The 12,074-nt window shown below is 39.5% G+C and overlaps 2 protein-coding genes across 23 annotated transcripts in view; one reads left to right on the top strand and one right to left on the bottom strand.

The window, feature by feature from the left end:
• nid2a (nidogen 2a (osteonidogen)) overlaps window positions 1-6,507 on the top strand; it is a 49,802-nt gene extending 43,295 nt beyond the window's left edge. For all 22 annotated transcript variants that reach the window (XM_038717270.1, XM_038717226.1, XM_038717243.1 and 19 more), the window contains 4 exons: window positions 1,114-1,271; window positions 2,587-2,710; window positions 2,868-2,980; window positions 5,267-6,507. In XM_038717270.1, the coding sequence (XP_038573198.1) occupies window positions 1,114-1,271; window positions 2,587-2,710; window positions 2,868-2,980; window positions 5,267-5,277 (406 nt within the window). In that variant the 3' untranslated portion in view covers window positions 5,278-6,507. The remainder of the gene's footprint in view (window positions 1-1,113; window positions 1,272-2,586; window positions 2,711-2,867; window positions 2,981-5,266) is intronic.
• A 105-nt stretch (window positions 6,508-6,612) lies between these two features.
• rtraf (RNA transcription, translation and transport factor) lies at window positions 6,613-11,460 on the bottom strand. The gene is made up of 8 exons (XM_038717281.1): window positions 11,301-11,460; window positions 10,356-10,480; window positions 10,088-10,187; window positions 8,830-8,910; window positions 8,604-8,692; window positions 8,358-8,426; window positions 7,536-7,584; window positions 6,613-7,273 (listed from the first exon to the last, which is right to left on the bottom strand). The coding sequence occupies exons 1-8, from the start codon at window positions 11,359-11,361 to the stop codon at window positions 7,119-7,121; spliced, it is 729 nt and encodes a 242-aa protein (XP_038573209.1). The 5' UTR covers window positions 11,362-11,460; the 3' UTR covers window positions 6,613-7,118.
• Between the last annotated feature and the right edge of the window lie 614 nt (window positions 11,461-12,074).

The raw sequence follows: 12,074 nt of genomic DNA, 5'->3' as shown, positions 1-12,074 counted from the left end.
TTTCCAAGAATAACATCTGCTTTTTATCATTGCAACTAATCATATAATCAACAGGTATGTGTGTGTGTGTGTGTGTGCGTGTGTGTGTGTTAATGTGGTTGATACAAATGATTAAACATAGCAGCAACAACCCAAATCATAAAACCTTAAATTTGTTTTTCACATTAATGATTTACACAGTTTAAAGTTTATTTTCTGACTGAAGGCCAAGTGTGTGTGTTTTGACAAAAAGCCAAGTCCTAAAGGTAATTACTGCTTCAAACGGGTACGCTTATTTATGATGTAGCGTGTGCTCTGTGATTTCTGAGCCTGCACATGTTGCCCTTACACACACTCACACACAGAAATGTAGCCACACACAGTGAAGCAGACACACCGAGCTACACAAGTTACGCGCACATACATTGTAAAAGCATGTACACGTGTGTGAATGTGTCATACGCCAACATCTGCTCATCCATAGGTTCATCAACTTGGTTAACACACACACACTCATAAATGGCGTGTGTGTGTGTGTGTGTGTGTAAATATAAGTTGATTGCTCATGTGGAGTGCATTACCTGTAGTTCCCAGTGGACTGCCCACATGTAGGCTATCATCTACAGATGAAAAACAATGCGGTGTCATAAGCAGCCCACACACACACACACACACATTTAGCTTTAGGCAAACAATAAAATATGATTTGATTCATTAAAAAAAAAAACATTTTCTGACAAATATGGCACTCGTTTATTCAAAACTGAAAAATGTGTTTTTCTGTTAGCCAGTGTGGTCCATATTTTCTCATGTATACAGATGAAATGCTCGCACTGGGTGAGCTGGGGTCAAAGGTCGCACATTGCTCAGAGTAACCTGACCATGACCTCATCAGCATGAGACAGCTGTTCCCTCGAGCCCTGCGCTCTTGTACCTTTATGTACCCGCTGTTATGTGTATGTGGTTTTCCTCTTGTCTCATTGTATTAGCCAGATCTGTGCGCTCAGTACCAAAACAAGTCCATATAAAAAAAATAAACAGTAGGTATGCTTATCCACTTTGAAATGGTCAACATAATCAATACAGTTAAATAATTTACAGTTTAATCCCTCACACGTATTTTTCTCTCTGCAGAACCCTCTTTTGGACAGATTGGAACCGAGAGGCTCCTAAGATCGAGAGTTCGTCAGTGGACGGTCACAACCGCAGGGTGGTGGTATCTGACGGGATTGGTTTGCCAAACGCGCTCACGTATGACTCTTCTTCAGGGCAAGTGTGCTGGGCCGACGCAGGTAAACACTGCTTCTGCTACTGCTACTCTGTCAATGTGACCGCCAACTGCTTCTGCCACTATTACTACTACTACCACTTCTATTACTAGTAGAGCTCACTTTTTAAAATCCTAGATTTGGAAGATCTGCAGACAAGACACAGGGCTGAAAAAAAGTACTGTCACCTCCTATACATGTTTTTAAAAATCATCTATGTTTCTGTGTAGTTAGTTTTCTCCCAAAAAGGATCGAACATTGAAGATCAGTCATCGATAAAGGACAGTGATCTTTGTTGTAAGTGCAATACAACATGCCCTGTTATAAAGTATCAGGTCTCTATCGAGAAATCTAAATTAATGATTAAAAGCAGTTTTAGTGTATAGACAGTGCAGCAATCTACACAGCATTGAGGTGCAGTGGTACAATTGTGGAAAAGACAAAAAACAATTTTGTAGTAATATCATTTGCTAGATTGCTCTAAATGTACAGGATATAGCATTCCCATTTTAGTACATTTACTTAAACACTGTACATAAGTACAGTTTCTAGGTACTTGTAGTTTATTTGAATACCTCTATTTAGTATTACTCCCGCTCCACGACAATTGCAGAGGGAAATATTGTAAGTTTTACTACATTGAATGCATCAGTAATAATTAATGCAATAATATGTATTTGTTGCTATTTTAATTTCTTTTATCCCATGAAGTTAGGCTCAGTATCAACATTACTCTGGTTCTTGATTAGAGGATCGTTCAGAGCACCTGTTGCACAGGGTGTGGGGACCGACTCCTCAGCAGTGATTGAGAACAGCTGGGTGATTCCCTCTGGGCCAATCGGGGCGTGACCAAAGGCATAAGAAGACGAGCATACCTGCACACCTGGGGCACACGTGTGCAGAACTCCCGGACAAAGTCCACCTGAAGCGCTGTCCTCTAGGTCCTCCTGATACCTCTCTGCTGTATTCTGGATCTTAGCTCAGAATGAATATAGAGCCTTTGATGTAACTTGCCCAAATGTTTCCTTGCCCACCATTACCCGCTGCCTGCAGGCTCCCAGATTTATTTATTGGTTTGTTTTCATTTAAAACCCCTTAATCAATTCCTGTTTTACTTTACTGAAGAGGCATTTCTTCACTGAAATACTGAGATTTATTCTCCAATGGGATATTTTATTTATTTATTATGTGCTCAGGAACTGGGCCTCGGGCACCTTTCCCCCTGACGTCTGTAGAATCTGTACCGCCACAATATATAAAAATAAACAGACGGAGGCCATTCTGCTGCGTGTGCTTAAGATAATAATGATCCCCCTTTCTGGTTTGCCCTGTTTGTCAGGTACAAAACGTTTAGAGTGTGTATCCCCGGATGGTTCAGGTCGACGAGTGATCCACTCCAGCCTCAACTACCCTTTCAGCATGGTCTACTACAGGAACCACTTCTATTACACTGACTGGAGGAGGTAGCCATCTTCATTAATCTTCCTGTCTGTTTTAACAGTATGACGTTTTACGGCACCGTCTGCTTTATTCTTTACTGATCGCTGATCAGTATGAAGCCCTGCTGCCTTCCCCATCCTCAGTGCCCCCCTCTCTGTCTCTTTGTCTGCTGCCTCGTAGGGATGGCGTGATCGCAGTGAGTAAAGTAAGCAGTCAGTTCACTGATGAATACCTGCCTGACCAACGCTCTCACTTGTACGGCATCGCCATAGCAACCAGCCACTGTCTATCAGGTGAGATATGTGTAGTACTTTATAAAATTTTAATGAATGCTAAACATGATTTTATGTATTAGTGATTTCATGTGGTTGCCTTAGTAATTCTTACACACGCGCGCATTATGACTCTCTTTCACATACACACGCGCACACACACACACACAAACATGCGCACACAGGCACAAAGTCAACTCCCACCAGATTTCACCTTAAAGGGTAACTTCTGCATTTCTGGAGATAGACCTTTGTTTGTTTTTTTACTCAAGAGTAAGATCCTTTTTGTTGACACAAACAGACACTATATTGCTCTCGTCAAAGCCACCATACTCCCTTAACAAAAATAGTAATTTAACATCTCTTGTCTACCGCTGTCTCAATCGGTTAGTTTGTGTTATTGTGTGACTGTGATGATTTTAACCCTTTTAAATCACCAAAGTCACACAATAAAACAAACCAAAAAAACCCCATCAAAGTCCCATAATAATACAAACAAACTAAATGACAGTGGTAGACCAGAAACTCCTGTGTTCTGCAATGTAAAATTACTGTTTTTATTAACGAAGTCTGGTGGCTTTGATGAGAGCGATATAGCGTCTGTTTCTGTTTAAACAAAAAGGATCTCTCTCTTTAATAAAAGTCTGTCTCTGTAGGGATCCTTCCACAATGTTGTCAGACAATATACTAACAATCTGAATCTGTCAGTGGCAAAAAAAAGTACTTCATTAAGGGTACAATTGCCAGCAAGGAATACGCTGCAGGCCTGTTTCGCTCAATATTGGACCAATTTCAATTTCTTTGACCCAGTTAGTCACACAGCCACAAAAATATAACAAGGTCCAGGCTGAAAAATATCTAAGTTACCCTTTAACCCTGAAGGCTACATTTACACGAGACGGAAAACACAGTTTACGCTACACAGGAATGTAGCGGAGAAAATGCTGCATTCAAGTCTAATGGAAACACAGGATCTATGAACTTCTTACAGGCTGCCTAGCAAAAGCAGCACATTAGCATAGCAGCAACTTCAGTTCGCAGTCTCTGCCTACGTGTTCAGGCCACAGTATTGAGTGTAGGTCACCTGTGTTTTCACAGCGCCTGTAGTCACTGTAGTTATGTTGAAAACCAAAAGAAGGAAATAGACTTGAAGTGTGTGATGTCATAACACATGTCCCATCTAGATCTTCTGAAATAAGTGACAAATTGCATATTGGCAACAGCCACTTAACCATTAAAATGCTAAATATACATCTGTAAAAACTGCATGCATTTATCAAACATGAATCTTTTGCATGGAAAATAATTAGCAGAATATTGGATGTATAATGGACCTGGTTGGGAGGGGAAGTTCTGTTCTGCCGGTTTCAATAAAAAGCTGAACTCTGAAGGTTAAAACAGATTTTATTTTGGGCCGAAGAAACACAAGTTAGCGTTTCATCACCCTGCACCCAGAAAACAGTCATCACACACCTGGCTTACACCGTCTACTCCACACCTATCTATATATGTGTGTGTGTGTGACGACTCCACACACATATCTGTGAAATAGACACAAGAACAATGATTACACAGCTGGCTGCGACCCTCGACCTGTATTTTGTGCTTGTGTGTCATGTCCAATGTGTTGACGTCTACAGATGGCTTCAAGTCTTTTGAAAGCCTTGTATTAAACACCTTTTAAAGTACAAAGTAGCCCTTTAAACACAGGATAATCCTTAAAGTAGCACCTTGGCAGATGTTGTTATCAAAGCTACACACATCTGCAGCGTAAAATCTGCTCACGATAGAAAAGTTTGGGCACACAATTCAGTTTGTGCGTCTGACTCTCAAAATTGGCCTGAACGACGGCTGTCACTAGTGTGTGTTGCTGTAAAAGTCGAGCCTGCACCTCCTCTCACACTCTAAAGCCTCAGACTAAATAACAGCCACTTGCTTCAAAGATGTTGCTGTGTGGTGTAATTCTGACCATGATGACAGCTCTAAAACACACGTTAAGGGTTTGGGAGCTGATTGTAAGAGGCTTAAACGCTGCTTTTGTTGAATTTATGAACACACACACACACACACACATACTCTTTACAGAGATAATTCTTAGCCGCCACAAGTTGTTAAGTGCAGGGCTTTGTTCATGATGGAGGGTCTATTTGTTCTGTCGTTAGGCCACTTCAGCGCTTGAGCTTTCATCCTGTCACACAGGAAGAGAAAATCAGACCTGTAACGCTTCATTTGCACCTGTAGCTATAAACTATTTCCCCTAGAAATGTGTTAAAGTGATAAAAATTGTGTCTGATTTCTGTGTCTCAGGGAGCCACTAACAACGGACAGGCAGCCGCATGGTTCTTTTGGTGCTAAAGTTCTGGGGTGATTACTGATCAGAGGGCAGGGCCACCCTGAAGTGCGAGCAAGATGGCTTCCTGTTGCCAGATCGACCATCAGAACAAATTACAACCCCTCCACTCACCCTGACCCCAACACCCTTATCTCACCTAAAGATGTAACCCCCACAATAAATGTTTTGTAAATTTGTTTTATACCTCATTTTTGGTTGTTTTTTTATTCTACTGTATTTTTGTACGCGAGTTGTTTTTCTATCAATTTAAAAGTTACAGAACAATGAAATCAGATTTTAAAATGTATTTGAGTGTAGGTTTTCTGTTCTTTAAAGCCAAAGAAGAATATGAAGAGCTTTAAAACAGGTTGAGCCAAAATTCAGCAGAGCAGCAGATTTATTTTTGGTCAGCAGGCCAGGGTGGCTTTTGAATTCAGTGTAATTATTCTTCATTCATTAAAACACTTCAAAGGACTAGTTAAATGTTTTGGGAAATGTGTTAATTGCTTTCTTGCCAAGAGTTAGACGAGAAGATTGGTACCACACGTCTGTACAATATGAAGCTACAACAAAGAGACGGTTAGCTTTGACATGGGTATAAACAGCTAGCTAGCTCTGTCAAAAGCATGAATGTCTAATGAATCTATAATCCCAAAGGTACAAGCACATCTAAAAGCTCACTAATTAACATTTTATCTTGTTTAATCTACAAAAACTGTCATTTTAAGGGGAGTTATCAGCTGTTTGTTGGCAGTTAGCCAGGCTAACGGTTTCCTCTTGTTTTCAGTCTTTATGCTAGGCTAAACTAAGCTGATCATTTCCCGGGCATAGCTTAATATTTAGCGTAAAGATACGAGATCAGTCTTCTCATTTAACTTTACATGAAGTGTATTTCCCAAAATGTCGAACTATGACGACAAATAAAGACAAACGGATGTATTTTTTATTTTTCTAATTCCATAAAATCATAGCCATTGCTAAGTGATACAAATAATTTTTGTTATTAGATTACTGTAATCTATGTCCCTCTGCCCTATGCCACGCTCGGATCACAGTGACTACAGTCCTGCCATATTTCTCTGCACTACTAATCTGTATTTCACACATGATGAAATGTTACCTTCTTTTTTTGCCAATTTTTTTACTACTACTACTTTTTAAATCTTTATCTTTTTATAAGATGTGATATTTATAACAATAAAATGTGATTTGGTAATTTGAGTTCTTTTGTGTTTATGTCCAAACTCTGATGCTCCTTCATGCTCAACAGAGGAAAATTACCATGTGAACATCCACCACACAAGAAGCACAGGAGCCAAACTCCATTCAGCTGTATTTATATATTTTCCCACACAGCGTCAATGTAAACGGTTTCAAAATAGCCGATTCTTCAATCTACAAAAAAGTTCTCTCTGCAACAAATATCTGTCAGTTTGAACATTTCATAAGCTTCACTGGTTTCTATTGAGGGAGAGACGATCACAAGGTTCAACCTTGGTCTCTGAAGAGGTGAACGACTTAACATTAAAGCGAAAATGAATCCTTAAATACTAACTATTGAGCAATCACTACAACGTGTTTTGGCATCAACTTAACCATGCTGCTGTACAAAAATTAATAACAGCATCTAAAAAAACAAGCCATTTGCTCAACTTCGCGCCAAATTCCCATTCCCAACAATTTTAACAGTCCGATATCACTCAATAACGGCAAAAATGCAAACTCATCCAACTCAAACGAAGACAGGCCTTTTCTCTCAAAATCAAATTAAAACTCCCATGATTCAGTCCTTCCCTTCCTGCTTCCAGCGTCCCTCTTCATCCTCACTCATCTGCCGACCTTGCCCAGCCTGTGGTCTGTCTTGGGGTCGGCTATGATGGCCTGAACGGCTACGATGGCCTCGTTGATCTTGGTCTGGAGCTCCCTCAGCTCCTCGATGTGCAGCAGGCGCAAGATCTGGGCCGCTTCGTTCAGAGTCGCATCTGAGAAGAAATTACTTTCCTTTAAAGTTTTGTTGGATACACGTGTGTTCACACCAATATTATATTTTACAGGAAATGTTAGATTTTCTTCTAGTTTTTGTTTTAATAATAAATAATAGGAAAAACCGCTGCTCACATAACCACACAAGTAGATGTTGCTTCATTTTAAGGGGGTCACAATCCAAAAAGGTTAGGGACCATCTTTTGTAAAACATTCTAAACAAACTCTTCAACATCAATTGGCCAATCCTGCAGCACTCACCTCCAGTGTCGAAACCCAAGACGTGCTTGTCTAAAGCTACTGGAACACCCTGGGAAGCAAAGGCACATACGGATTTTACAAATACACACGACTGGGACTGCAGACATTATCATCCTGGCCGACGAGAAAATTAAGACTGAAAATCCAAGGATCCAAGATGTTTCCTTATTTAAACCACTTGAGTAAAGTGATTCAACACACAAAGTTCACTGACTAGGAGAGTAGAGGTAACGCAGCCTGTGAAAACAGTTGTATAATGGAGCTCTATTCTGTTTTAATCTGTCTCTCACATGCGCCCTAACTTAGTGGAAGAATGTGAGATGTAAATAGAAGAACCTCTAGATATAATTCTTGAGTAAAAAAAAAGAAACGCTGATATTTAGACAGCAGGGCGGCCGATGGCTGATCTATAATGCAGATATCAAAACAAAGAAAAGTCATGTATAATTCCATTATTCCATGCAAAGTACAATCTAATATACATGATTAACTTAGCACTTAATTACGTGCTGTTTTAGAGGGAATCTTTTCTAATTAATAAAATAGAAAAATACTTTGGGTTCTGCTGTAGGTTTCAGAACATGACTGATGTTTAAGGGAGAGCGGGTTACAGTTTGTCAGAAGTGACAAAATTCAGCTTCATTTTCCATCTCTTATTCTCTACAGTATTATAATATATATTTAACGGTAGCCAGTAATGGTTTTAGATTAGATTTGCCGTCATTTAGGATGATATATCAGCCTCTTGAGTGCAGGTATCTGCCAATCTCGATTATCTCGAAAATGCTAGATATCGGCCCATCTATCACAAGTTTTCAATACCTCTCTATTCTGGCTGGCTTTAGTGATGGCTTCTGGAGAAAGCCTCTCCTGGATCAGAATACGGATGGCCTGGCAGGAGTACATGAAAACAGAAACTGATTAATTTGACAATTTTCTATTAAACAAGTATATAGTGATAATAAAAACAAGTCTTAAGAGAAGCTGAGACACAAAACCTGAATTCATCAGGGAATGCATTTAATAAAATATCTTCATACACAAATCGGCGCATGAGCACTCTCCCACCTTGAGCATAACCAGGTAGTCATCATGTCGTTGTATCTTGAGGATGTTGGCCAGGGCGGTCACTCCTGCCTTGAAATGTGGACAATCACCTGCAAACACACAAACAATGGATGACTTCGTCTTTCACCCGGGAACGAGATGAAGGAAATCACAAAGAAAAAAGGACAGAACGGGAGAAATCAAAGTGTAAGGACAGGCGGAGGAGCAGAGAAGCGTTTCAACTTACTGTCAAGGTTGACGAGAGGGTCCACCGACTTGTCACTGTTGCTGGAAGACGCCAGCGGCTCACATTTCTTGTACTTGTCCACTGAGGAGAGACACAGCCGAGACAAACACGTACACACATTTAGCTCGCAGCAGCAGAGTGAATAAGTGACACTGAAGATGGCGTAACATTAACTTGAAGGGATTATAGCAACGGCTTGACAACGTTTTTAAAAAGCCAGTTTGTGACATTGTACAGAGAATATATAGCGTGTCACGTGAGGATCCAAACAGGAATATAAAGACTATAATTTTTTTCATTTGTTCACAGATTTCCTACCTTACTTTCTGTAAAAGAATAACTTGACTGTGTAGCAAAAGTAAGCTGGTGAGCTGGGATCTTTAGAAAACATTATTCGTTTTATAACGTCTCCATCTACTGGTCACCATCAGTATTACAGCACAGCAGTACTGAGTTATGTATAACATAACATTACATAATACAATAAGTGTTATTTCCTAACAGCTGTACCTATTTCCAATGAGAAAACAGGCAAATTTGTGTCTTTTCGTTCACATAAAGTCAGATAAAATCTATTTATACTAAAGTAATACAAAAATTACTACAAAGATTTAGATGTGAGTAGTTTTTCAAAGATTTACGATTAAACTGTTAATAAGGGATCAGCCCCCAAAAATGTCTCCCATCATGGTCTCGTTCTACCGTCTTTGGTAGCGGTGTTAAAAGTCCAGAGTATCCTGGTGGAAGTGATTGCCTTGCTCCTCCAAGTACGCTCCCATGTTCTCCCTGAACTTATCAAGATGAGCATCAAGGACATGGACTTTGAGGGACATGCTCAGCCCACTGTGCCTTTAGTTCTTCACCAGGGTCTCATCTAGACTAAATTAAAAACCATGTTAATTTGGATTCATATGTAATTTTCTTCTGACTTTATGTGAAAAGACACAAATTCACCCGTTTTCTCATTGGAAATAGGTACATTTATAAAAAGATCACTATCCTGGTCACAAAAGCAAAGTTTGTGGGGAATAATAAACCATTTCTATACAGCAATTAGGAAATAACACTCACTACCCAGGAACAAAAATGTGTTTGACAAAAGCTCAACCAAAAGTCACATGATAACTTTTAAAGAGGGGAGAGAGGCCACACTGGAAATATGCTTAACAGTTACTGTAGTCATCCTTTAAAATTATGATTGACATCTCAAACAACGCTGCAATGATCCCCCGCAGTCAAACACGTGCTGCCATCTTACCATTGTCTCCATATTCATATCGCACAGCCAGGCCCAGTAACCAGTCTAGAGCCTCCTGCCTCTCCTGAACTCCAAATGGACAGTTCACATCCTGCAGGTACTGCACATAGGAAAAAGAAATTCAAGCACATATCATGCATGTACCCAAGATTCATAAATACCATCCACCTCTGCTCTAAGGTGGTATTTTCTAGAAAGCAGAGTCCGGAAATCTGAATGATGTTGTCATTAACACGTTCAAAACTGGCAGTACGCTGGTGGGGCTCACCTTCTGGTAGGCTTGGGGCCAGTCTGAGCTGGGGATGTTCCTCAGGTTTCCTCGGTCCTCGATTTTATAATGGCGAATCTTCTGGTCCTCCAGCCACACGATGCAGTTCCTAAACTGGGTCTCATCTGAGCAGAGAAGAAGCGGGGGCACAATTGTGTCAATCAATGGACAAATGTCAACATCTCACACTATACTTTAGCGTCATAAAACAGACAAGTGAATACATAAATAACTGAAGTGTCAGCCTTCTTTGTAAGAAGCAGAGTAACGTGTTCGCTTTATGTCTGCTAATGGCTACAACTGCCGATTAATCGATTAGTTGTTTGGTCTATAAAATGTCAATCAGTGTTTCCCAAAGGCCAAGATGACGTCGTCAAATTTCTTGTTTTATCCACAATCCAAAGATATTCAGTTTACTGTCATAGAGGCGTAAAGAAACCAAAAAATATTTACATTTAAGAAGCTGGAATCAAATAACTTTTCTTAAAAACCGATTATCCAAATAGTTAGCGATTCATTTAATAGTGGTAACCGATTAATTGTTGCAGCTGCTAACTCTCACATTTGAGTCGGAGGTAAGTTGGCTAACGTTTTGCACTGCTTTGACAGTAGTAAGTTGAAATTTACAGCCCAGCAATGATCCTTCTTTCATATTGTTTATAACTTAACGTTATATATCGATTGCTATATCGCTAATTTTCCACTAGTTACAGAGCAGAACAATGACATTTTGTCATTAGAAAAAACTGTGGACACAATTAACGTTAGCTAACATGTCGAATATTAAAAGGTTTAATCTCGTTTTCTAACGTACATATAATATGTTTGTCAGTCAAACATATTATTACGTTGTCATTTACGTTGTCTCCAGTGACACAGGACCTGCGTACACGTTTCCACTCACCAAACCTAATTCAAAAGCTCTTTTGGCGACTTTTTTCTTACCTGTGCAGTCAAATCCGTTTGGATTGTGATAGTCTATCGCTGTCAGTTTTCTCCGAAACATTTCAGCGTATGTTTTCTGTATGAATAACTGCTTTCTGTAGCTGCCAGTTTACTAACTTGGCTGTTTTTTCTGCAAGCTGTTCCTTAGTCGTATCCCGCATGCGCAACCGGAAAAACCTACGACTTCCTGTAAGAACTATCAAAATAAACTTCTCCTTACTGACCATCTGCGCACCACACCTATTTCTTTTTTTGGCTTCAAGTACACAAAAACGCACATTTAATGTTGTACCATTTCGAAGACTGACATCCCTGCAGCTTAGAGTGACATTTAACTCATTCCAGTATTGGAAATCAACCACTTAAGGTACTGATGATACTCTGAATTTAATTTGATATTTATGATTTTGTTTTTCTGGATTAGACTGGTGTGTATACTGTGCGTGCTGCTATGTCCATATTGTTTCAGTTATTGTCTATATACTCTCATAATGAGCTTTGGGTTGCATGTTGCCTATTTTTTAATAGTACTTGAAAAGTACATTTTCTTGTATCTCACTTTGTTGTATGCTCATAATGTATGACTTAATTTTAAATGACTGTGAAACAGCTGTCCAAGGGTTAACTCTGGCACATTTACATCAACGTTTTTTTATGTGCACTGTCCTGCTAAATTTCATTGAATAAATAAATAAATTGAGATTTCACTACCTCCCAACTTACACGATTCCCAGAGTATTTACAATTTACTGTATTAGAAGTTTCCACACTTCA

This window comes from Micropterus salmoides, unplaced genomic scaffold (assembly GCF_014851395.1).
Source record: "Micropterus salmoides isolate LMB-PRFRI ecotype aquatic unplaced genomic scaffold, ASM1485139v1 Ms_hic_scaffold_1, whole genome shotgun sequence".
NCBI classification, from domain to species: Eukaryota; Metazoa; Chordata; class Actinopteri; order Centrarchiformes; family Centrarchidae; genus Micropterus; species Micropterus salmoides.
Note: the sequence above shows the minus strand (reverse complement) of the source record. Positions and strands in the feature narration are given on the sequence as shown.

What these genes read in the sequence shown, in the direction of transcription:
- rtraf (XM_038717281.1), bottom strand. Translation starts at nt 11,361, where the DNA reads ATGTTTCGGAGAAAACTGACAGCGATAGACTATCACAATCCAAACGGA. An exon ending in GGCCCCAAGCCTACCAGAAG is followed by an intron (nt 10,188 to 10,355) that starts GTGAGCCCCACC and finishes TCCTATGTGCAG; the next exon opens with TACCTGCAGGATGTGAACTG. An exon ending in AAGCCAGCCAGAATAGAGAG is followed by an intron (nt 7,585 to 8,357) that starts GTATTGAAAACT and finishes TTTGCTTCCCAG; the next exon opens with GGTGTTCCAGTAGCTTTAGA.